This window comes from Panthera pardus, unplaced genomic scaffold (genome assembly GCF_024362965.1).
Source record: "Panthera pardus isolate Hobbes unplaced genomic scaffold, ASM2436296v1 HiC_scaffold_26, whole genome shotgun sequence".
Taxonomy (NCBI): domain Eukaryota; kingdom Metazoa; phylum Chordata; class Mammalia; order Carnivora; family Felidae; genus Panthera; species Panthera pardus.
The window spans coordinates 19961612-19987321 of NW_026526832.1; the positions used below are offsets into that span (position 1 = coordinate 19961612).

General features: G+C 46.6%; 1 protein-coding gene across 4 annotated transcripts in view; it reads left to right on the forward strand.

Moving 5' to 3' along the window:
* CIB4 (calcium and integrin binding family member 4) overlaps positions 1–25710 on the forward strand; it is a 100372-nt gene that overhangs the window by 27124 nt on the left and 47538 nt on the right. For 2 of the 4 annotated variants that reach the window (XM_053891061.1, XM_053891062.1), the window contains exons 1-2: positions 22726–22944; positions 23354–23388. The exons of 1 other annotated variant lie outside the window; for it this stretch is intronic. In XM_053891061.1, the coding sequence (XP_053747036.1) occupies positions 22807–22944; positions 23354–23388 (173 nt within the window). In that variant the 5' untranslated portion in view covers positions 22726–22806. Of the gene's footprint in view, positions 1–22723; positions 22945–23353; positions 23389–25710 lie in introns of those variants that run through there. One more of the 4 variants, XM_053891060.1, reaches the window with a different exon arrangement.

A 25710-nucleotide genomic window follows, 5' to 3' on the forward strand; every position in this document is an offset into this window, starting at 1 on the left:
ATTACTGAACTCTACTCTTGAAACCAAAACATTGCACTGTATGTTAACTAACTAGAATTTAAATGAACATTTGAAAAGAAAAACAAACAAAAAAATGATTTTGTTTGCAGATAATATGATTGTCTGTATAGAAGAATCAACAAAAAACTCCTGGAACTAGTAAGTGATTATGGCAAGGTTGCAGGATACAAGGTTAATATACAAAAGTCAATTGCTTTACTATATACCAGTAATGAATAATTAGAATTTGACATTAATAACACAACACTACTTACATTAGCATGAAAGAAAGAAAGGAAGAAAATCTTACATATAGATCTAACAAAATATGTATAGAATATATGTGAAGAAAACTACAAAACTCTGATGAAAGAAATCAAAGAAGATATAAATAAGCGAAAAAACACATGATCATGGATAGGAAGACTCAATAATTGCAAAGATGTCAGTTCTTCCCGACTTGAGCCAAAGATTCAACACAATCCCAACCCAAAATCCCAGCAAATTATTTTGTGGATATGGACAAACTGATTCTAAAGTTTATATAGAAAGGCAAAAGACCCCAAACAGCTACCATGATATTGAAGATGAACTAAGTTGAAGGACTGATAGATAATACCTGATTTCAAGACTTATTATAAAGTTACAGTGATGAAGACATTGGTGAAAGAATCAATAGACCAATGAAATGACTAAAGGTCCTAAAAATAGGCCCATACAAATGTAGTCAAATAATCTTCAACAAAGGAGCAAAGGCAATACAAAGGACAGTCTTTTCAACAAAGAGTGCTGGAACAATTGGACATACACATGCAAAAACAATCTCGACACAGACTTTACACTCTTCGCAAAAGTTAACTCAAAATGAATCACAAAATTTAATCACAAAAATTTTTAATTTCTAAAAGATAGCATAGGAGAAAATGCAGGTGACCTTGGATTTGGCAATGATTTTTTAGACACAAAATCAATCCATGAAAGAAAAAATTGCTAAGTTAGACTTCATGAAAATTAAAACTTTCAGCTCTGTGAAGGACACTTGAGAGAATAAAAAGACAAGACACAGGCTGGGAGAAAATCTTTGCAAAAGACATATCTCATAAGGGAATTGTATTCAAAATATACAACAAATTCTTAAAGCTCATCGATAAGAAGAAAACCCAATTAAAAAACTAGCAAAAGATCTGAACAGATATCTCAACAAAGACAACAAACAGATGGCAAATAAGCATATGAAAAGATGTTCAACATCATATGTCATTAGGGAACTGCAAATTAAAGCAACAATGAGATACTACTACACATCTATTAGAATGGCTAAAATCCAAAACACTGACAACACCAAATGCTGATGAGGATGTGGGGAAACAGGACAGTCATTTATTGCTGATAGGAATGCAAATGGTATAGCCACTTTGGAAGACAGTTTGGTGGTGTCTTGAAAAACTAAACATAAACTTACCGTACAACCCAGCAATCACACTCTTAAGTACTTACCCAAATGAATTGAAAACTTTGCTTACACAAAACCTCGCACACAAATGTTCATAGCAGCTTCGTTTATAATTGCCAATAGTTGAAAGCAATCGTGATATTCTCAATAGGTGAGTGAATAAACAACCAATGGTACATCCACATAATAGAATATTACTCAGCAAAGAAAAAGGAGCTATCAAACCATAAAAAGACATGAAAGAGCCTTAAATACATATAGCTAAGTTAAAGAAGCCAGCCTGAACGGCTCTATATTGTGTGATTCCAACAACATGACATTCTTTCTGGAAAGGGCAAAACAGTAGAGATGGTAAAAATATCAGTGGTTACCAGGGGTTCTGAGGGAGGCAGGGAGGGGTGAAAAGGTGGAAAACAGGGCATTTTTAGAGTGGTGATATTGAATGATGTTGTAATGGTGAATACACGATAGCATGCATTTGTCAAAATCCATAGAATGTGCAATGCAGAGAGTAAACCCTAATGTAAACCATGGACTTTAGTTAATAATAATATAGACGTTTTGGTTTATCAGTTGTAACAAATGTACCACACTAATGTAAGATGTTAATAATAGGAAAAATTGTGCATGAACAGGTAGAGGGGGAGTAAGGGGAATTTTGTGATGGGGGAAAAAGTATATGGGGAAGTCTTTATATTTTTTGCTCAATTTTTCTGTAAACCTGAAACTGTTCTAAAAATAAAGTCTATTACAAGTTTTACAAATAATTAATATGCTTAGAGAAAAAAATTGGCAGCAAATATAACAGACACACACTCTAGTTTCCTCAGGAAAGTTCTGGTTTATACCTGTTGTCCTGGTGTCCCATCTGGTTTAGTACTTATCATTCTCTAAGTGCCTTGGTTCATTTTCTTTTAAGTTGTTATTTATTTATTTATTTATTTATTTATTTATTTATTTCTAGAAAGAGAGAGAGCACAAGGTGGGAGGGGCAGAGAGAGGGAGACAGAGAATCCCAAGCAGGCTCCACACTGTCAGCACAGAGCCCAAGGCAGGGCCTGAACCCACAAACCTCAAGATCATGACCTGGGCCGAAACCAAGAGTTGGACACTTAACCAACTGAGCCACCCATGCGCCCTAAGTGTCTTGGTTTAAGTGATCAATTATCTGGTCACCCTAGACAAAAGGTTATTATTGGTCATATATGAAGAACTCTTGTAAAGCAATAAAGAAAGATAAACAATCCAGGGGAATAATGGGCAATCTATATGAATAGGTGTATTAGTTTGCTAAAGCTTCCATAGCAAAATACCATAGGTTGGGTGGTTTAAACAACAGAAGTTAATTTTCTCACAGTTCTAGAGGCTAGCAGTCCAAGATCAAGGTAGTAGAAGGTTTGGTTTCTTCTGGAGACCTCTAGCAGATGGCTGCTTTCCCACTGTGTCCTCATCTGGTCTTTCTACTGTGCATGCACAAGTCTGTGTCCTAATCTCTTCTTATAAGGACATAATCACATTGGATTATTGCCCACCATATGACCTTATTTTACCTTAATAATTTCTTTAAAACACTTATCTCCAAATATAGTCCCATCTGAGGGTTAGGACTTTAACATATGAATTTTTTGGAGGTAGGGACACAATTCATCCCATAACAGTAGAAAATTCACAGAAGAAGTACAAATTGCCAATAAATTTATGTCAATATGTGTAATAACATCCAAAACCAGAGACAGGCAAATTAAAAAGAGTAATAACCAACAATCTCCCCAGTAGAATGACAAAAATAATAATAGGGTTGGCAAGGATGTAGGGAACTGCTTCATGTTGGTGGAAAAAATTGATACTGCTTTTGTTGAGGACAATTTGGCAGATTCTATCAACATATAAAGTACATACATTTGGACCTAGAAATTTCACTTCTGGTACTTGATCCTACAGAAATACAGAGGCACAAAGAAGCATGCATAAAGATGTTAATTGCAGTATTTTTTGTAATATTTAAAAATTGAAAAAAATAGGGGTGCCTGGGTGGCTCAATCAGTTAAGTGTCCAACTTCAGCTCAGGTCATGATCTCACTGCTTGTGAGTTCGAGTCCTGTGTGGGGCTCTGTGTCAATAACTCAGAGCCTGGAGCCTGCTTCAGATTCTGTGTCTCCTGCTCTCTGCCCTTCTCCTGCTTGTGCTCTGTCTCTCTCTCTAAAATAAATAGACATTAAAAATTTTTTTTAATTGAAAAAATATTTAAATTTCTATCCATAGGCAAATAAGCTATGGTATATCCACGCTATGGAATACTACACTATGGTTAAAAAGGAGGTAGACCTGTGATAAAACAAGTACCATATTATATCTTATGAATGGATAAAATGGAATCTTAAAACGTATTAAGTAACTCAAAAAAGAGGAAATCGAGAACAACAGATGAGATACATGGAAGACAAATAGCAAAATGGTGGATTTAAACTCAACCATATTAACAATCTCATTAAATATAAATGTTATAAGCATCACAATTAAAAGGCACAGATTATGAGTTTGGTTTTTTTTTTAAAGGCATGATCCAATTATATACTGCTTATAAGAAACCCACTTTAAATATGGCCATAAGTAGGTTAAAACTCAAAGGTTGGATAAAGATATTCCATGCTAATACTAATCAAAAGAAAGCTATATTAATATCATACAAAACAGATTTCAGAGCCAAGAATATTTCCAAGGATAAAGAAGGTCATTTCATAATGATAAAGGGATCAATTCATGAAGAGGTCATAGCAATTCTAAATGTATGTGCACTTAATAAGAAAATTTCAATACATGACACAAAATACATGACACAAAGCACATAGAACTGCAAAGAGAAATGGACAAACACAAAATTATAGTCAGAGATTGCAAGTCCTCTTGTCTTTATTTCACAATTTTCTATTCTACTGTTTCTTTATCTCTTTAAATCAAAGAGATATCTCTTTAAATCAATCAAAGTTTAGGCCCTTTTTGGATAATTTTTTAGTCTTTAATTTCTCTTGTGTGAATTATTCCATTTGTTAGGATGGAATGTCTATCTTGGCATTGGACTTCTCTGTATATTTTATAATTTTTGTCTATGAGCTCATCTTCAACAGAGATTATTTTCCATGTGAGTCCTGTAAGTGTTCTGAGTTATTAAGGCCTCTTATGTGGTGATTTAACTATTGTTACCTCCTATTCTTTTTTGGGTTCACCCCTTATGACCCTCTATGGTTATAGGTTTCTGTTTAATTTCTGGTGCTGAGAAATTTTCCTTCCTTCCTTCCTTTCTTTCTTCTTTCTTTCTCTTTCTTTCTTTCTCTTTCTTTCTTTCTTTCTTTCTCTTTCTTTCTTTCTTTCTTTCTTTCACTTAGCTATGTTTTAAAATAAAGTTTTAAACAATCATATAATATTTTGCTATTTAGAGTAGGTTTGGGAAATTCTCATGTCAGATTAGTTTTTGGTTTTGATAGAATGTGTCAAAAGGTTTCCTATGATAAAACTTTGAAATTATCCTTAGCCAATCTTTTTTCTTGTTGTCCTTTGTCCTGGAATTCTAAAATTACTTTTTAATGAGTTTGTAATAAGTTGGGTATTGTTAAACTGGGAAAAATGTCATTTTGGGATTATAAACTGTGTGCCTTTTAGGATGAATATTAAAATTTGCTTTATGGAAGATGTTCCTTTGTTTTAGTCCATACTGCTTGGGTTGGCCCTTTTAGCTATGCTATTCTAAAGTGAGGACCTGCCTATCATTCTTGGTGAGTATGGGAGAACACTGATGGGGCCCTAAAGGAGATTTCTTAGATTGTTAATACCTTTTAGTAATTTACATTGGATTAATTTGTGAAATTCTGCCCCTGAGCATTGTTTTATTTAGAGCACCACCATCTCCTAATTTGGAATCAGACTACCCTATCCCTGAAATTGGTGTGTTCTTCCAAAGTGGTGTGTGTTACTCTGGGAACAATTGTTTGCAAAAGACGTGGGGCTGGGATGGAGAAGAATGTGGGAGAGGAGTGCTTACTTCTTCACCTTAGACTGGAGAAAACAACTATGCAAATGACCACATTGGGCCTGGCACAGCCCAGCCTAGACCTTGGGAGTGGGAGTCCCACATGTCTTCTTCTTTAACCTCACTGACCATGCCGATTTTGGAGAGATGTCCTGACAGGTATTTTGTTTTGATATCGCTATTGTCAGTAATGCTTGGAAAAGGCAAACTCTGGGGCAGGAAAGGAAGACTTGGAAGGCAGATCTTAGATGCGAGTGAGAGGGAAAAAACTACTTCCAGGTGCTGGGGTGAGGGCATTACTTAGATCTGGACTCCAAGGAAGGGGAATAATTGGGATATCACTGGCCACATAGAGGCAGTTAGTCCACATAGCGGACTTGCAAAGGACTTTGAAGTTAGCTTGGGGCTGTGGGCTCAGCAGAGCCTTTTCTAAGAATGGTTATAGTATACTTTCTAGTATGTACTTCCCTCCCCACTTCTGCCTATGAGTTCAGGTGGCATTGTTAACTTGTCTTTGGCTGTGGTGTAAAGAATTGGGAGAGATCCTGGCCCATGCTTTGGGTGAGGAACCAAGGCCTGCCTGGATCTGGTTGTCGTGATGCCTGGGAAGAGAACAAGGCAGAGAGTGGTAGGCACTGATCTGAGCAGGAAGCCAGGGCCAGAGCATAGAGGGCTTTATAAACCTTTCCAAGGAACTGCACTTTACCTTGTAGGCTCTGGGGAGCTATTGAAAGATACCAAGCAAGATGGTGGCCTCTTCTGCCTTTGTGTGGCCAGCACTCTTTTATCCCCCTCTTTCCTGTGGTGTACTTATTCCGTATGATGTGAGTAGAGCTGAATTTAATCTTCTCGAGAACAGGGAATGTGCCTGTGACCCAGGCCAGGCCAACAGGAGCAACTGACCTCCTGGCCACAGGGAGGAGTCTGTGATTCAACTTTGGGTTCGCGAATCAGGCCTAGGACTTTTCTGACAGCTGTTCAAGAGACCATCTGTTTCTAGTGGGGTCTCTAAACTGATAGAATATGCATCTAGGTCTCCTGATGGCCAAGAGGCTTCCTGCCATGTGGAGTGCAAATAATTGAGAGATGGTGTGAGACAGAGCCCTCAGGCTGTAGTTGGAAGTACAGGATCCAGCCGTGGGTAATGCCAAGTGGAAATAGGCACTTGGAAGAGAGAGAGAGAGAATGAGAGAGAGACAGAGGAAACCCCAAGGACATTGTTGAGCTGCTGGATCCCAGCCAGTCCTTTCTTTCACAGAAGCCAATAATTTTTTTCCTGCTTAATCTAATCTGTTGTATTTCTCTCGCTTAGAAGTAAAAGTTCTCACTAACAGTTGTATGTGCTCCTGGTTTGTTCTTCCCTAGATTCAATATTCCTAATTCTTTTGACAATTTGAGATGGTTCCTGGATCCTTTCCACCGTGGTCATGGTCCTCTGGATGGAGATATCCACACTAGTGTCCCTGGGAGACCTTCTCTGTAAGGGTTATATTTACAATAAAGTACATGATTAACTCTTCTCTGAAGAAATCAAGATATAAGGTTGATACCTGTGGATTAGGTGCTGGGAGGCCTTTTGAGGGGGCTCTCGGTCGCAGCAATATATGACTTGAGGTACCTACATTTCTATAAAGAATGAAGCACCTTGGCTGTACCATGGGGAGTTCCCAGAGGCCAGCACCTTGAGCAACTTCAGATTCTAAGTGGGAAGAAAAGTGGAAAAAAATGGGTCCTCGTTTATGGCCAACAATATCCCAGCCTGCCCTAAAATATAGATGAAACCATTCAGTCATCTTAACTGGCTGTTAATGAGCCAATCAATAATTTAAAAGTGGCTTTAAGAAACAGCAAGAGGAAGGGGGCAGGGAGACTCTAGGGCCAGACCTTATAATCTGAGTGTGTGTGTGTGTGTGTGTGTGTGTGTGTGTGTAGAAGGGAATAGTGAGTCCACTTCCTTTCTTATCCTCCAAGGGTCTGTAATCCTTCTGGTTAAGGTGGGCTGAGGACCTGACTTCAACAGAACAGTCCTGGGCTTAGACTCCCAGGTGATGAATCTTCTCAAGTGCCCCTTATAGACTGCTCTGAACCTCACTGCATCCTGCTTTTCTCTTCTACTATGATCACATAGTAAGTTACACACAAGAGTAAAATCCCAAAGTCTACCATTTTGGGTGTTCCCAAGTCCTTGGCCATATGGAGTCACGCTGCCTTTTAATAACCAAGAGAAAATGGATCAAACCCTCAACCCACCATAGAGCAAAACTCAGGTTTCCCCCCTGCCCCCCCTGGGCTTCTGGGGATTTGTTCCCAATCTCCTCTTACTGTTTCTATTGAATTCCCTTCCTTCTTTCCATCCTTCTCTCCCTCCTCTTTCCCCCCACACCCCTCCCTTTCTGAGGCTGTTTTCTTCTCTCCGCCTTGTGTCAAGTCAAATGCAAAACCGAGATCCTTTTCCTTGATTTCTCCACAGTAGCCCTAGCACAGAGCATATGTAACACATTTTCCCTACACAAATCTGGGAGATCTGTGCTGCGTCTTAGCTCAGAAAACACCTTAAAGTTGGATGTCAGATATTCTCTTGGCCAGCCCGCCCCATCCCCAGCTAGCCAGGTCATCCTCTTGAGACCCAGCATTCACCTGTTCCAGGTCTCTCTCTCTCTCTCTCTCTCTCTCTCTCTCTCTCTCTCTCTCTTTCTCTCTCTCTCTCATCTCCCCACCTCCAGAGCAAGTTTCTCCTCCAGAGCAGCTCTTTCCCACCCACTGCCCCAGACTGCCTCTGGGCCAATCTCTGTCTGCCCAGAAAACATTAAGGACCAGCTGTGAAATTACTTTTTCCTTTAACACAATCAAATTATTCATCTCAACTCCTTCGCCTACCCATCTCTACAGGCATGTGAAGATCCATCATCCCTTGATATGAAGTACGCCACTCCCTTGGAAGGCAGAAGTGGCCAGAACAGTTTTGTTGTTGTTAAAATTGCAGCATTGTCTTTCCTACTATAGCTCAGGGACGCTTCTGTCGGCCCCACCTGCCTAGTCCTATATATCCATCCCCCACCCCTCCCTTGTCAGCACCTCCTTAGCCCCATCCTACCTCCCCCATCCAAGAGCCTCTGGAAACAGCACAAACTCCTATTTTCCCAGTTCTTGCTGCCCAGGGGTACCCTGAGCCGTAAGAAGGTTCTCTTCCCCCTCCAGCAGCGAGATCTTAGGAGTTCTGCCGCTTCGGCTTACCTGGGACCACTCTGTCTCTATGTGGCTGAGGGTCTCACAGTGTGTGATTCAAACCCAGGGCCCCTAGAGCCCTACATGGTGAAAGAATGGTGAGCCCTGGCAAATCCCCAGTACTTGCTGGAGCACCCAGCCGATGGCAAGCATCAAGAAATGTTCATCTGTCTAAATCGGAGCTCCATTGCAGCCAGGCCCCGGAGGGAAGCAGTCAGACTGGAATTTGGTCTCCCAAATGTTGCACAAACTGCAGACCTGACTCCCGTCTACTCCTGCACTGCCCCTGTGGGTCCGTGACCTGGCAGCCTGGGGTGGACAAAAGGACACTACCCTGAGAGTGAAGGAAGACCCAAGGCTTCTGGGCTGGTTCTTCTATAAACTCGTTTCAGCCGTTGGACACCCCTGCCCCTATATGGGTCTCTGTCTCCTCAGCTGAAAAACGAGACGTTGGACTAGATGAGGTCCAGAGGCCTAGAGCCCAGTCCTGGGTGGGTGGGTGGGTGGGGGGGGGGGGCGGGGGGGAGGCGGCCATCTTACCTCCGGGTTGGAGCTCATTACTTTGCGGGCCACCGGGCTCACCTGTGTGGGCAGCGGCTGTGTAGCCCTGAGCTGGGGGCAGAGATTGAGGCTGTGCTGGTGCCTGACCTTGGAGGATGAGGACGCCGGAGATTTCTGAGGGACCGAAGGGAGGCCAGTGCGGCTGGGGGGGGGGCGGGTAGTGGGGGAGGGAGAGTCACTCAAGGTGCGGCTGGTGCAGTGGCCCAGACAAGAGAGGTGACCAGGGTGAGGCAGTGGAGTTGCAGAAACATGCATGGATTCAGGATATGTTTGAGGCAGAAATGGTTGGCTGTTGTAATAAATATGGCAGTGGTGAAAGTTCCGGATGCCTGGGTCTCTCAGCACTTTGTCTAGGGCCATGCTCGCTAGCACTCACTTCCTTCCGGCCATTTATACATCAGGGAGGCTCAGCCAGGCTCCAGAGGAAGGATGGTCAGGGGGATTGAGCTGCCAGCTTACCTTAGAGACTGAGGTGGGACCCTCTCGTCTCCCTCACAGGGGCACCAGGAAGGGTAAGAACTGGTGGCAACGGAAGGTGGGAAGGGGGTGGCACTTGGCTTCCCCACTGGATCGGCGCGGGGCAGGACACCCCAAATGTCAGTGGTCTCCAGTCCCTGAACTGTCTTTATTAGCTGCCTGTTGTCTACGGCAGTGAGGAATGGCTCCCAGCTGGCCAGCTGATCTAATTTCAGGAACCGTCTCTTCCAAGAGATGGTTCACACTCAGCTTGGTCTGCTTCAACTCCCAGAGGCCTCTGGGCTGATTTCCTGCTGCAGGGTTCTACTGGCTGGGTCTGGCAGGCAGGGTGACTCAATCGTTTGGCTTTGCCCGGCAGGAGATTGGGGGCATCTTTGGGAATGGAGAAGGAGGGAGGGTCACCGGGGACAGGAGAAGAGAGAGAACGGCAAATAGGGGCTTGGTGTGAGAGGGGTGGGCTATTTGCTAAATAAAATTTAAATCCTTAGCATGGTTTCTGCCAAGAAGAGAGAAGTGCTGATAAAAACCATATGTCTCTAAGTAAGTGGAATGAGGAACCCTGCTTTGTGTGCGCGTGTGCGAAAGATGCGGCTGTCGGTCTCCCATGCAATGGAAAAATCTCTATTTTAAAGAATACGATGTTAAGAGGCACTCTGAGACAAACCACATTTCGCAATTAAGTAGTTTACAAGGTCAGCAAAGGAAGGACAAAATAAACCGGCTGAAAACAGTCTTGCTCAATACCAAAATTTGTGTAAAAGTTCAATGTTGCAGTCAGAAACTATATTACAGGCTTATTATGTAGTTTTATAAAAATAGCCCCAAAGATAAGACTCTTTCAGGATGGGGAAGAAATTAAAAATGCTTTAAGTACTGGTGCAGATATTGTATTTCCTGACGCTTGAAAAGAAGAGTAATTTTTGTAAAATGTAAACGATGTCGTTTTTCTGTTTTTGCTTTTTCTAAACGGACCCTGCAGCAAACTAAAGCCAAACAGAGACGCAAATGTAACTACTGTTCATTCTGCAGAACAGGAATCGTATTTCTTCCTCCAACATTCAAATTCCAACATAACATGGTTCCAACTGGCCTGCCCTGAATTTCCTCCCTAGAATGCTGGCCTTGCCAGCCCCGCCCTGTTCTCCATCCTCCTCACAGGCCGAAACCCACGGGCCCCCGGGGGTGCCCTTCCTCCTGGCTGATGGAAGACGTTAGCCGTTCTTCAAGGATGTTAATTTCCAACCTCCGCCCCTTCCACTTTAATTCCCATTTGACGCTTTTGCATAGAGATTCCAGTTCCCTGGTGAAATTGTCGATCTTGTCACTTACTTCCTTGACCGGATGAACCCCAGTTGTCTGAAAGTCTGGGTCAGATGACGCCAATACCTGGATCACTTGTGGATCTGCTTCTGGGATGGAGATGCTTTGTTGGCTCTGACTGATGTTATTTTTCATCAGAGGATTTATTTTGGCTCTCTGAAAGGCAGTTCAGGCATCGGAAGGCCATCCTGGTCCAGTCTGGGTTGAGCTGGTCTGAAGCTGCCTGTTGGACTTTGAGAGGTCTGCCCTGTTTCCAGCTCGCCCTTCCTCCTGGTGCCTCACCCTCTGGGGTTCTCCCTGGGAGGCTGGGTTGTTTTCTGGGGCCCTTCCTCTTCAGTGGGGCTCTGATTCCCCGTTTATTCCCCCTGCCCCATCTGACTGCCAGGAACTCGGCTTGGCTTCCCAGTTTCTCAGCGGTGCTTTGGGTTCAGCCCTTTACTAACCCGGCCCCTGCTGCTTATGAATCTGCAAATGCCTTCGGGGAAAAGGGCCTGGCATTGACAGCTTCTCTTCTCCCAGATGACTTGGCTTGCCTGAGCATCTGGAACTCCAAATTTGTTTCCCTGCCCCTTGAGATTGCTGAAACCTCCAGCTGAAGTTCTCAGGCTCTTATCTATCACTCTCTGCTTGGTTCTTAGCCTCTTGGCTCCGTGCAAATCACTAATCAGTGGTGCTGGAAGGAGGAGGGTGGCACTGAGTGTCACCTCTGTGAGCTCCCCTTCTCTCTGGGGTGCTGACCTCTCAAGTCCTGGCTACCTGCAAACAGGTGGCTTTTGGATTTTGTCCAGATCATTCCTAGCAGGAGCACTAGCCTTTAATGGGTTACTCTGACATTACAGGAAGTGGATTTTTCTATCTACTTCCTTAGAATGTAAGCTCCCTGAGGGCAGGGTGTTTCCATCACCACTGTGATCCCTGGCTGATCTCAGCCACAGCTTTAAATATCAACTATGCCTGGAAATTTTCGCATGCTGTCTCCAGCCCAGAGCTCTGTTCTGAACTCTCAGCCCTACGTATCTATCACTTGTCATTGCCACGTGGCTGCTGTACAGACACTCAACATGTCCAAAATCTTGTTCTTCCCTCTTAATCTGTCCCTGTCCCAGGCTCCCAGCTCAGGAAGAGGCCTCTCCTCTATCTGCCTGCTGCCTTTGTCTGAGACCCAAAGGTCACATTGACAATTGCCGCCGCTTCTCTTCCCACATCAGTGGCCCACGTTGCTGACTCCACGTTAAAATGTCACATGACATCATCCAGTCCTCTCTTCCCCACCACAGCCCTGTCCCAGGACTGTTCCTTTCCCCTGGGACATTCAGTAGTCTCCTCACATTCTTCCCCAAAGCCACACTGGTCTCCTTCCAGCATGTTCACCAGCCACCCGACAGCAGAGTGATCTCTTGAAAGCAAAAATCTGATTATGTCATTTCTCTGCATCATATTGTTCAATGACGTCCCATTGCTTTTTTTTTTTTTTTACTGATCTCATGAAATTTATTTATTTTTTTTCAATATATGAAATTTATTGTCAGATTGGTTTCCATACAACACCCAGTGCTCATCCCAAAAGGTGCCCTCCTCAATACCTATCACCCACCCTCCCCCCTCCCTCCCACCCCCCATCAACCCTCAGTTTGTTCTCAGTTTCCCATCGCTTTTAAGAGAGCTTTGAAGATAAACCCTCCAGGAGCCACCGCCCTGCGTGTTCTACCCCCAGCTCCCTCCCGGGCTCAGCTTAACTGACTGTTGCCCTTGGCATGGCCCATCCTGAGGGCTTTCTTGGTTTTGCCAGCATCTTGAGTCCCTCTCGGCCCCGCGGGCCTTCATGCATGTTCTTCTCCTGCCAGGAGAAGTTCATCCTTCAGGTTTCAGCTTAACGTCCCCTCCTCATAGGAGCTTCCCTACCCCCAGAGTTGGTTAGGTGCCCATACGAGCTCGCTGTCACTGTATCCTGCACTCTGAGTTCATAGAACTCAGCACATCAGAATAAACAGTGAATCAGGTGATTATCGAAGATGCTTTTCCTCTCCTGGGCTCTAATCTTGAGGCCGGAGGCTGTTTGTCTTGGTCAGCACTCTATCCCCAGCTCTAGCAAGGTGTCTGGAACATCCTAGAAGATTCATAAATAATTTTTGGAGTGAGTAAAAGACCAACAAGGACAGCCAGCCACCTCCCACCCCTAGCTCCCCAGCAGAAAAAGCAACACGGGGTATAGGGCAGAGAGAGGGCGGCTGGGATATGGGGTTTCTAGCTAGCGAGTGTCAGAGTGTGGCTATAAAAATGAGGAATTCTAAACAGTCTAATGAAGTCTTCTTATTGTCGGACTTAACGCACTGGCTGGGGAGCCAGCAGATCTGGGTTCCAGTCCCAGGTCTGGCACAAATCATGACAAATAACATTTGTATAATGCTTCACAGGGCATTTCCACAGATAGGATTTCATTGGATCAACTCAGTGACCTCTGGCAAGCAACTCTTAGAGGCTTGTTGGGAGGGAGGACACCAGGGAGGAGTGGGGTTCCAGAACCCTCCTCTCTCCCCTGGGATCACAGGCAGGTTTCCTCCTGGGCCCTGAGCCCACGCATCTGTAAAATGAAGGAGTCCGACGAGATGACCTTTAAGCCTTGTCAATGGCGATTTAGAACTCAAAACTCAGAACTACTCCAATCAGAAAGCAAAGTAGCACAATAGCAGGGTAGCGTATCCCTCGCCCCCGGCTCCTGATAATACCATGGGCGCCCCAGCGAGGGTTCACAAGAAAGCAGGAAGCAGGACAGAAAGCAGGACTTTTGTGTAGGTGGTGTTTTTGAGAGCCAGCCCCAAGAAGCAGGAGTGAGAGGCTGGGGAGAGGCAGAGGTAGAGGAAAAAGCCCAGCTAGGTTAGTATGTGTAGATCATGGCTTCTGTCTTGAAGGGCCATGATCTCACTGGGACCTCCTGAGAAGCCACAGAGCCCATCCCAGAGCTGTCACCCAGAATTACAGGCGCGGGAGCCTTTCTCCAGCAGTGTGGATATTTGCCCTCGGGAGTGTCAGCTGAACTTCTGGGCTGTGCTCACCCACAGACTGAGGAGACTTCTTGGTAGAGACGTCGCAGGGCAGAAAGTTCAAGAATCCTTGAGGGCAGTTGGAGGCAGGCCAAGCTCACGGAGACCCGTCCCCGCAACAGCACCCAAAGTCAAGGTGGGACCTGGGGCACCAGGATGTTTGACACAGGTCGCAAAGGGGCAGGGGCACCGCCATCTGGGCCCTTGCAACAGTGGTCCTGGACTTTCCTCCGCTGTCCCCACCGGTCCTCTGCCCTGGGAGTGCTGATGCCCCCACCCTCTTTTCTGTGTAGTTCTTAGTGTACAGGGCCATCAAAATGGGGGTGGCGAGGTGTCTGTCCACCCAGGCAATTCAGATGGGGCTCCGGCAGAGCCTTGGAGAACAAGCTGTGGTCCTCCTGGGCTATCCTTGAGCACCGATCGGCTGGCTCTGTGATGGAGAGCCCTGTCTCACAGTGAGGAAGTGGGTCGCTCACGACGCTCCTCCCTTGGGCAGGAGGGGGCACTCCCCGAAAGGTTAACAAAGGGTCTGCCTGCAGGCCTGGGGCTCCCCAGGCCTGGCAGTGGCGGTGCTCCCAGCTGGGAGACGCTTGCTCCTCCTCCCTGATGCTGTGATGCTCCTTCTCTGTCCTTCTGTTATAAACTCTGGACCCAGCTTCCCTCAGCCTTCCCTTTGGGTCCTCAGAAGTCTGATTTGTTAATAAAAAAAAGGAACAGTGGCTGCTTCTAGCTTTTTTCCTCTGCTATAAAAATTCTACTTGGTCCCCAGGCAATGCGAATGGGAGACTAAAGGGGAAAAAAATGTCTTTTATGGGAAAGTGGATAAAAAACGCAAGGATTTAAGGTTTAAGATATTATCTGCCCACGTTCTTCCTCTGAGGGAATCTGTTCGACCCCCAAATAAATTTCATCCTCCTCCAGGAGAGGAAAGGGCCTTTGTTTCTCTGACCATACACCCCTTCTGCACCCCAGATTTCCTGGTGTTGTATAATAAAGAATTTGGGTGGCTTATGTCCCTGACTCCTGGAAGGTAACCTCCACATTTGGGGAATTTCCCAAGTGATAGGAGTGTCTTCATTATTCTCTGTGGGCCACTCAGACCATGACTGTGTTCATGCTAATCAGATGACTCAGGACAGAAGGACCAACCGTGTGATTAGAGGGTTGGGGTTTCGAGACAGGTGACGTCAGTCTGACCTCTGGGAAGGGTAGAGGGGCTGAGGATGAAGTTCAATCACATGACCACTGATTCCATCAATAATGTTTACATCAAGAAACACTCTGGACTGGGGCTCAGGTCAGCTCTTCCTAATTTGTGTTACACGCATTCGTGATCCAGGATTGTGATGCATCCCGTGAATGCAGAAGCTTCACATTTGAGACTCTTTCAGACTCACACTAAGAGGGGTCTCTTCATTGGCTCGTCCTGATTTGTGCCCTTTATAATAAAACTGTGGTCACTGGTACGGTGCTTTCTCAAGCGCTGCGAGTTGTTCTAGTGAATTAACAAATTTGAGGGGATAAAGCTTGTGGCTGGTGTCTGAAGTGGGGGAAGTCTTGTGGCTGATGGGGTCTTTAAGCCATGAAGTCTGTGCTAATTCCAGGATCAGAGCTGCATTGCCCTTAGATATCTCTATCTGCTTCCTACCACTGCCTGGGGGAGGCTCAGTCTCCCCCAGACATAGGCTCTTTTCCACCTTCTCCCCAGAAGGCAGGCCCAGAGGCTTGAGTTGGGCCCGGGTGGACCCGGCCCAGCCAAGGAAGGTGATGTGTGGTGCGGAGAGCAGCCAGCTTGCTTGAGGGCAGTGGGAGGTATGGGGTGTGCCTGGTCCCCTCCTCTTCCCTGCTGCTGTCGGTGTGCAGGCTCCAGCCTAGCTCATCTGGGGACGGTCACTGGGGCCGGCTGGATCCTAGGCCAGAGCTCTCCCTTGCTTCCCTGGTCCCTCTAGCTACTCATACTCCAGCGCTCTCTTCCTGGCTGAGTCTTTCCCGTGTGTGTGTGTGTGTGTGTGTGTGTGTGTGTGTGTGTGTGTGTGTTTGTGCGCGCGCGCAAAGGAAAGAGAGTTTGTTCTCTAGAACTCCTCAAATTCCCTCAAGCTTCCACTTCCTGAACTTGCCATTAATAATATTTTGGTGTCTTCCAAGTTGAATGATTTCTTTCCCATTTAAATCTTCCATTTATTCTCCCTCTCTCTGCCCCTTCCTCTCTCCCCCCGGCCAAATAAATAAATAAACATTAAAAAACAAAAAAAACCCTTACTCTTTGGGGCACCTGGGTGGCTCAGTCAGTTAGGTTAGGCGTCCGACTTCAGGTCATGATCTCACAGTTCGTGGGTTCGAGCCCCGTGTCGGACGCTGTGCTGACAGCTCGGAGCCTGAAACCTGCTTCGGATTCTGTGCGTGTGTCTCTCTCTCTCTGCCCCTCCCCCACGCCCACTCTGTCCCTCCTTCTCTGTCTCTAATGTTTAAATAAACATTAAAAATTTTTTTAAAAATAAAAATCTTCCATCTACTCAAAGATTTATTCTCTGTTTCTAGCCCCACTCGGAACAATCCTACTCCCCCAGGGCAATGTAAATAGAAAACTAAAGAACTGGTTTAAATAGTCTCTTTGGATGAGCCAGTCCCCTCTATGCAAATGTTCAAAATTTCAGATTTTGCACCCACTTCTCTACCCCATGTCAGTATCTGGCCACATGAGGACACTCCCCTGGCCATGGGGAGATATCCTTGGATCCATACTTGTTCTATACAGTTTTGCTGGAGTCCCATGAGGCACGATGGTCACACCTGGCCTTCTGGGTCATGTGCTGACATGCATTATGGGAGTTGCAGTGTCCCATTTCTTCCTGGGAAGGTGCCTTAGTGGACTCTTCATCCTGGACAGGCCTTTGCTGGAGCTCTCTGCCTCTCCAATCCTCTCCCTGGGGCATGTGAGAGCTTCTGGGTCCCCACAATGGCCAGGGAAGGCAGGGTCCTGCCTTGGTCTTGCCTCCCCGGCCACTAAGGCACCTTTGTTCTGCACCCCGCTGGATGGGGCGGACTTCTAGAGGTGTCAGGCCCCCTCCTCCACCCTCCACAATCGGTGAGCTCAGGGAAGCATGACTCAAGCGCCTGAGATTCTCGGCACCCCTGCACCCTCGTCCTTGGGTAGTGAGCTCATGATGGTGTGATGTCCTTGCTATCTTCTTCATCCTCTTTGTCCCCAAGACCAGGAGGGCAAACCTTTCATCCTTTTCCTCTATGCCTGCTGGGGATGCCCCTACAGAGTCCAGGATCTACACTGCCTAGGCCTGCCTCTTGCCACAACAAAGGAATTTAGAAAATCCTTTCTCCAGACAAAGGGTGGCTTTCCAGTCTCTTTGGTCGCTGGGAACTCAAACAGAAATCTAGTTGATGTTCAAAGCTGGGCAGTGACTTGCTCTAGCAAGATCTACCCTCGCCTCCCACAGTGGGTGGGACCCCTTGGGCTCCAAGACTCACAGGCTGAGGAAATAGATCTGAAACTATTTCAAAATATAATCCCATATACATGCTCCTCTAATGATATATATGGTGGTTTACTGTGTGTCAGTTGCTAAGTTAGGTCATAAACACTCCTTGAAATTATTTTTAATAACTGCTTTATTAAGCTATAATTGCCATACCACACGGTTTAGTCTTAAAGTGAACAACTCAATATTTTTCACTATATTCAGAGAGTTGTACAAACATCACCCCTATCCAATTTTAGAATATTTTCATCACCCCCAAAAGAAACCCCATACTCATTAGCAGTAAACCACCCCCGCCCCCCGTATTCCCTCCCCCCAGATCCTGGAAATTACTAATCTACTTTCTGTATCTATGGATTTGTCTGTTTGTAGACATTTCATGTAAATGAGCTTTCCTCATTTAATATAATGTTTTTAAGCTTTATCCATGTTGCACTGTGTATCATTACTTCATTTATTTTTATTGCCAGTTAATGCTCCATTGTATGGATATGTCGTATTTTATTTATGCATTCATCAGTTGGTGAGCATTTGGGCTGTCTCCACTTTTTGGCTATTATGAAAAATGCTATAAACGTTCATGTACAAGTTTTTATGTGGACAAATGTTTTTATTTCTCTCGGGTACATAGCCAGAAGTGGAACCGCTGGGTCATATGGTAACCTGCTTAACATTTTGAGGACGTGTCGAACTCTTTTCCAAAGTGGCTGCACCATTTAACATTCCCACCAGCAGCATGGGAGGGTTCCAATTTCTCCACATCCTCAGCAACACTTACTGTCTTTTGGTTTTGGCCATCCTAGCGGGCGAGCTATGGTGTCTTGCTGTGGTTTTTAGTCTGCATCTCCCTGATGGCTAATGACGTTAGCATCTTTTCATGCACTCATTGACCATTCGTGTATCTTCTTTGGAGAAACATCTATTCAAATGCTTTGTCCATTTGTTACTTGGCTATATGTCTTTTTATTGTTGAGTTGTAAGAGTTCTTTGTATATTCTGGATACAGATTCCTCTTTGGGCCCTTTTGGATTTTAAGAGATCTCTAAATCAAGGTCAGACCAGGGGTTGCCGCTTTGATAGTCTGTAGAGTTCACCGCAAGGTAACAGAAACCTTGCAAAGAATGCATTCCACCCCACGCAGAGGGTTCACGCAGGGGCGGACCTTGGAGAAGAAGGAGTTGGAACTGCCGGGGCAGGCCTGGGCCTGCTCTCTGTTCAGTTACACCCTTTTCAAAACCCCTGTTGGAGAAGAGTCTGAGAGATTTAACAGGCTGGAGGTGGGTGGGGAAGCTGGTTGGTTAGTGTATTGAAGGTGGAATCCATTTGGGGCATGTTTTTCCTTTCTTTTCTTTTCTTTCTTTCTTTCTTTTTTTTTTTTTTTAGCATAGGCTTTTATTTCTTGGGCAAATGAGATGGTACATAGAAAAGCATTTTGGAATTACAAAGGGATATGCAAATGTAAGGTGATATTCTTGCTTCTAGTGTTCTATGTAGGAACCGATGAAAACGCTCTCTAGAAAGAAATCACAGAGCCTGCGTGGGGGGTGGGGGGTGAGCAGGGTTTTAGGGGCAACGTGGGGGATGAAAAGTAAAGGGAAGAGGAGGGTGGGAAAGTTTCCAGACATTAGTTACTTCTGTGTGTGCGTGCATGTGTGCGTTTGTGTGTGAGAGAGACGGACAAGAAGACCTTTGTGATTTCTGCCATGTTCTTTTACCACCTGCGTGATTACCTATTTGATATTTCTCTTTGAATGGGCTCCTCTTTCTTTTAATTAAATATGTTTACAAAGGAAACTTTATATCACAGTTATACATGGCAGACCTGCTTCATTTTCAAACTGGAATGTGCCATATAAACAAATAGAACAAAAACCAAAGTGTTATTTAATGCTATCTGGATGCCGTTGTCTCCTAGGCCTGGAAAACTGCTCCCTGCTGGCTCATCTCTCCTTGTCACTCAGGCCTCTGCTCAAAGGGTGCCTCCCGGGGGCGGAGGGCCTCTCTAAGCCTACCCCTCTCCATCCTTGCTTTCTTTCTTTGACAGTGCTCATCACTATCTAAGGGACTTCGTTTTTCCCGTGTGTGTCTGGCTCTGAGCAGGCAGGGGCTGTCTTATTCCCTATTTCCACTGCCTAGCTCAATAAATAGTTGCCGAATGAGTAGCTCATCTAAGCTGCAAAGTTATTCTCTAGTTTGTTTTTCTCCTCTTAGCGTGTGTCAACCGGGTGTTAAAGGACACCCCGGACAGTGCCACACTGCTACCTGCACCTTGCTGTGACGGGGGGACTGCGCAAGGCTTGAGAACGAAGCGGCCTTTCTGAGTGTGATCCCACAGCGCCTCCCCCCACCCCCAGCCTCCCAGGCCGCGCTGTGGGAACCCCCCAGGCCACAGCCGCAACGCAGGCTTCAGATCCTCGCTTGCCCATTGGCCAGCTGAGTGACCCCACGGCATCACTGAGCCACCCCTGTGTCCGCCTTCCCCAGAGTTAAAGGACTCATTCCGTCCCCTGCCAGCCTCACAGACACACCAGGCGGAGAAGCTGTTCAAAGGGAGCAGCAGCTCAAAGGACTTTCCAGAAGATGGGATGCAAGTGCTGACACCGCCCGCTAAGATATCCTACCCCTTTTGCCCAGGCCCAACTTTTAAAAGTAATGATATAATTCACCTCTTTACTGAGCACTCAGTAAATTTACAATTTCGTTGTATTCTTTCAATAATCCTCCGAAGTGGGGATTTATTGTTCCCATTATACAGATGAGTTTAGAATATAGTTTGGTGATTTGCCCGAGGTGACGCAGCCGGCTTAGGTTCTCGACCATGACGTTGTAACAACCACAGAAATGTTACCATCTCCACAAAGACTTCCTGCCCCGCATGGTTTCCACTTCTAAATACCCATAATTCTGCACTATTACCTCTCTGGTGGAATCCACTCAATCTCCCTTGGGGTGTGTGTGTGTGTGTGTGTGTGTGTGTGTGTGGCAAGTATCTGTTTCTTGAGGGCTGAAATCATTCACAAATCTCTCCCAGGGTCAAGCCGTGTACTTGGCACACTGTGGCTACTCCACCTGTGTCCCCAAGTAAATCAAGGGCTGGAGGCTCCTGGATTTCTTCCACCAGGCTCCGTCTCGGAGGAGGACAGATGAAGAAAAACGAGCAGCTGGATTTCCAGAGATATAAATTAGCTCCATCAGAAAGCCCCTGGGATATTTACCTAGGAGAGCATGTGGAAAGACATGGGCTTTAACCAGGAGACCGACACTGGCACAATGAGGGCGGACGTGAAGACCCTCCCGGAGGCAGGGCGGGGAACAGGGCTTCGGGAGGACCCTCCTGGCCTTAGCATTGATGGCCTGTGCTGGACTTCTCTACCTTTCCAGATTCACTCTCTATCTGTTCCTCGTCCTCACAGGAGAGTAGAGGAAGAGGAGAGAGTGATGTCGGGCTCTTTACTCCGTGTGCATGGGTCAGGGCAGATAACAGCTCTGTGGTTACTAGCCCAGGAATCTGCGCTATCCTGGGTGGTTTCCCTACACCCGGACCTTGCCGTTGTGGTGAGTCCCTTTGTCAGACCCGCTTCAAGTTCTCCTTTTTTGAAATATCGTTTGTTGTCAAGCTAGCTGACAACAGCGTGCACCGTGTGCTCTTGGCTTTGGGGATGGATTCCCATGATTCATCGCTTTACATACGACACCCAGTGCTCATCCCAACAAGTGCCCTCCTCAATGCGCATCACCCATTTTCCCTTCTCCCCACCCCCATCCACCCTCAGTTTGTATTTAAGAGTCTCTTATGGTTTGCCTCCCTCTCTGTTTGAAACTATTTTTTCCCCTTCCCCTCCCCCATGGTCTTCTGTTAAGTTTCTCAAGTTCCATAGATGAGTGAAAACATATGGTATCTGTCTTTCTCTGACTGATTTGTTTCACTTAGCATAATACCCTCCAGTTCCATCCACGTTGCTGCAAATGGCAGGATTTCATTCTTTCTCATTGCCAAGTAGTATTCCATTGTATATATAAACCACATCTTTATCCATTCATCAGTTGATGGACATTTGGGCTCTTTCCATAATTTGGCTACTGTTGAAAGTGCTGTTATAAACATTGGAGTACATGTGCCCCTACGAATCAGCACTCCTGTACCCTTTGGGCAAATTCCTAGGAGGGTTATTGCTGGGTCATGGGGTAATCCTATTTAAAAAAAATTTTTTTTAATATAACGTCTATTCATTTTTGAGAGATAGAGACAGAGCATGAGCGGGGAAGGGGCAGAGAGAGGGAGACACAGAATCTGAAGCAGGAGAATCTGTGCTGACAACACAGCCCGATGCGGGGCTTGAACTCACGAACTGCAAGATCATGACCCGGGCTGAAGCCGGACGCTCAACCGACTGAGCCACCCAGGCGCCCCTGGGTAGTTCTATTTTTAATTTCCTCTTCAAGTTATTCTAATTTTTTTTTTTTCAACGTTTTTTATTTATTTTTGGGACAGAGAGAGACAGAGCATGAACGGGGGAGGGGCAGAGAGAGAGGGAGACACAGAATCGGAAACAGGCTCCAGGCTCCGAGCCATCAGCCCAGAGCCTGACGCGGGGCTCGAACTCACGGACCGCGAGATCGTGACCTGGCTGAAGTCGGACGCTTAACCGACTGCGCCACCCAGGCGCCCCTCCTCTTCAAGTTATTCTGATTTGAGCGTGCCTTCTATTCCTGAAGGGACCCTGGCTGATGGCGGGGAATGCCCTTTTCTGTGCTCTTTCAGTCATTTCTTGAGGTAGGGGTCTATGCTTATTCATCACTATGTCCCCACACTTGGCACCGTACTTGGGATGTGGTTCTAATAGCTAAGATTATTGAGCACCTATAATGTGCCAACATTGTTACCTGTATTAACTCAAATAATCCTCACAAGAATCCCACAATTATCACCTTCATTTTACTGTTGAGGAAAGTAAGATCCAGAGAGGCTGAGTACCTAGCCCAAGGTCACATGTCTTGTCAGCATGTAGCAGAGCTGGGGTTTGAACCCAGCCGGTGTGACTCCTGAGCCAACGGGATGACTCTCAACCCCGCCAGTGGGTTGCCTTCTGGTTGTCGTTTGGGTGTAAGGCGGGTGAAGCCTATTAGTCTTGGGAACCCAAAGAATCTGTTTCTTTGCCCACTCAGAGGCTCAGTCGAGTAGAATGGGCAGAAGGTGGAATGTAGGTCACCATGGCAACCGGATCACCTGGTCACATTACCTGCTGGGCCCTTGGGGCTGTGGTCCTACTGCAGCACAGAGAAGGGGGGGTTGGCATGGGGCAATGTTTGAGGCACCAGATGCACTGGGAGGACCTGGAAGAATACCAGGTGGGTAGATCGGCCAGGAGATTCTGGGAAGAGCGGGGAGCTTCCCGAAGCAGGTGGAGAGTTTCCCAGGCAAGGATGTGGTGGCCATTGAACCTGCGTCCATGTGAGCCCTGGCCAGTAGCCTGAGGCTCCCTCCCCCATTTGTCTCCTGCTCCAGAGCCCAGGGTTTTAGTTGTGGCTTCAATCCTCTCTCCATGCTGTCAGAGCCTGGGGAGGAGAGAAGGGCACCATTTTCTCCTCTGCCACCACTGGGGGCGTCCCCTGCAGAGGGCTGGGGTGCCTCCATTTCACCAGCTATGGGATGAGAAAATGGGCTTCTCCTTCCCAGTCCGTGAAGATCCCCATTCTGCAGGGGGCCGGGGTAGGGCCGGACGGAGTGGGCAGGTCATCTCTCTGTGGTTTGTTGTAGGCCCTGACCTTCCTGACCAGGAATGAAATCCTGTGGTGAGTAGAGGGGCCCCTTTCCTCCCCTTGAGCTGAGGTCTCATCCTGGTACAGCCCCGTGCTGGTCCCTGAGTGTGGTTCCTGCCCAGTGCTGTGGAGCCCCGGAGCTGAGGCTGGAACAGGGTGGGCAGAGACAGACCCCAGTCAGGAGAGCTGACACCGTGATTCCCAGGGCCCAGCTTGAGTTGAGTGAAACCTCAGGCGTTAAGTCACTATGGGATCCAACGCAGGATTTCTTCACATAATCACGGAAGTGGACAGGGCCTCCTCGGGGTGATGGGGAGAAGGAAGAAAGGACTTAGGAAACAGGTCGGAAGCCTGGCTGGATAAACTTGGATGCATTACTGAATTGCTCTGAGCCCAGGCTCCCTCTCCAAGCCTCTCTTCAGGGCCTGGAATGTGCCCTGTGAGGACCCTGGGAGCATAATGGGGAACAGCCCACAGTCCCTGTTGTCATGCGGGTTGCTGTCCAGCAGGGAAGGCTCCTGGCCAAAGACAAGCGTCATGCAGCATGGAGAGGCTGCAGGCGCCCTCCTCATCGGATTGCAGAGAGAGTGACTGGCTTGGTGTGTAAGTGCTCCGTCCAGGCCCAGAAGGTTGACTGGAAGTCCCATGTGACTCCTTCTCTTGCTCTCCCATCCGCTCAGCACCCCTTCCCCAGCCCAGCAGAAGAGAGGTGCTTACCATCTGGACAGAGCTGAGCACACAGGCTCCAGCCTCAGGGCCGCCAGGCCCAGTGATAAGCAGGGACGAGCTCCGGGTCAGCGTTTTTGAGCCCCACTTGTTAGGTATGAATTGGAAGCTGAGGGACACTAGCTATTTGAAGAGAACAATTTAAAACCTACGTTAAATCATGTCATCATAACATTTCAGAACACCAGAGATAATAAGAGCCTAAAAACCTCTGTAGAGAAAAAAACGGAGACAAAAGACATACAGAGGACCAGGAATCAGAATGGTTTGGGACTTGGAAAGGTTGGAAGACAGCAGCTAAAGACCTTTGGAATTATTATTATTTTTTAAAGCTTTTTTATTTATTTATTGAGAGAGAGAGAGAGAGAGGAGAGAGAGAGAGAGTGAGCGAGCCAGCGGGGGAGGGGCAGAGAGAGGGGGAGGGAGAGAATCCCAAGCAGGCTCCACGCTGTCAGTGCAAAGCCCGATGTGGGGCTCGAACTCACAAACTGTGAGATCGTGACCTGAGCCCAAGTCAAGAGTCAGATGCTTAACCAACTGAGCCACCCAGGCGCCCCAAGACCTTCAAAATTATAAGGAAAAAATCCCAATATAGAATTAAGTCATAGCTAACCTATTAATCAAAAGTGAAGGTGAAGTGACTATTTTTTGACATGCAAATTATTTTTAAAAAGTACCTCTTATGCATGCTGTCTGAGGAAGCTTTTGGAGGACACGCTCCATTAAAACTAGTAAGGAAACTGTGTTCCTCTGGTAAACTAGACTGGTATATACAGGGTACTTCCGTTTTTGTAAAACATAAGGTTCTACATGCACATACACACACACAAAGGGAAGATCTCTGGAAGGACACACACAGCGTGCACGCGGCGATCAGAGGTCAGCTTGTCGGAGGGGACCCGGAAGACTGACCGTATCAGTGTTAGTGTCGGTGCCTTGTCTGGAAAGCGAAGGGGCAGCTTTGACACGGACACCCAGTGGCACTTGCAGTGGCTTAGGAAGCCGATGGCACCGGAGAAAGTGGCCAAGTTCGGCTAGACTAAGCCCCAGTCGCTTTTAGACAGTTTTCCTATGTGGCCTCTGAAGACGTGTTGTGATTTTCCTACTAATGTGACAAAGAAATGCGGCCTGGATGGCAATGCAGTTGGATAGATCAGTGCATTTGAAAAAAAGTATCCAGGACAGCACCAGACAGGAGTAACCTCCAGAGGGTGGCTCTGCCTCATCTAGGATGTTCCCACGCTCTTACCTGTGACTTGCATAGGCCATAGAGGCCTGGTCACCAGATCTGCAGGGGATGCACACTGGGAGGGCAGATCACATGTGACAGGCTCTGGTCCTCGAGCCCGCCTCTTCCCTGTGCCAGGCTGCCTGGGCTTGGCTTCCAGGAAGGGGTCTGTCCACCCTAAGTTTCTAGCCTGTGGGGATTTTCTATCTCATCTCATTTGTCTTTTAAAGAGAAAGTCCCTTTCAGCCTCAGTTCCAGGTCAGCCCTCCCTGACTTCTGATTGAATTGCTCCCGGAGAAGCCTTCCAGATGTCTCTTTGGGTTCGGTGCACCAGCCCTCGCAGGCTCTTATCTGCAGCTGTGGCTGCGGACTCTGCCTCTGGGGCCTGAGCCGAAGAGGGC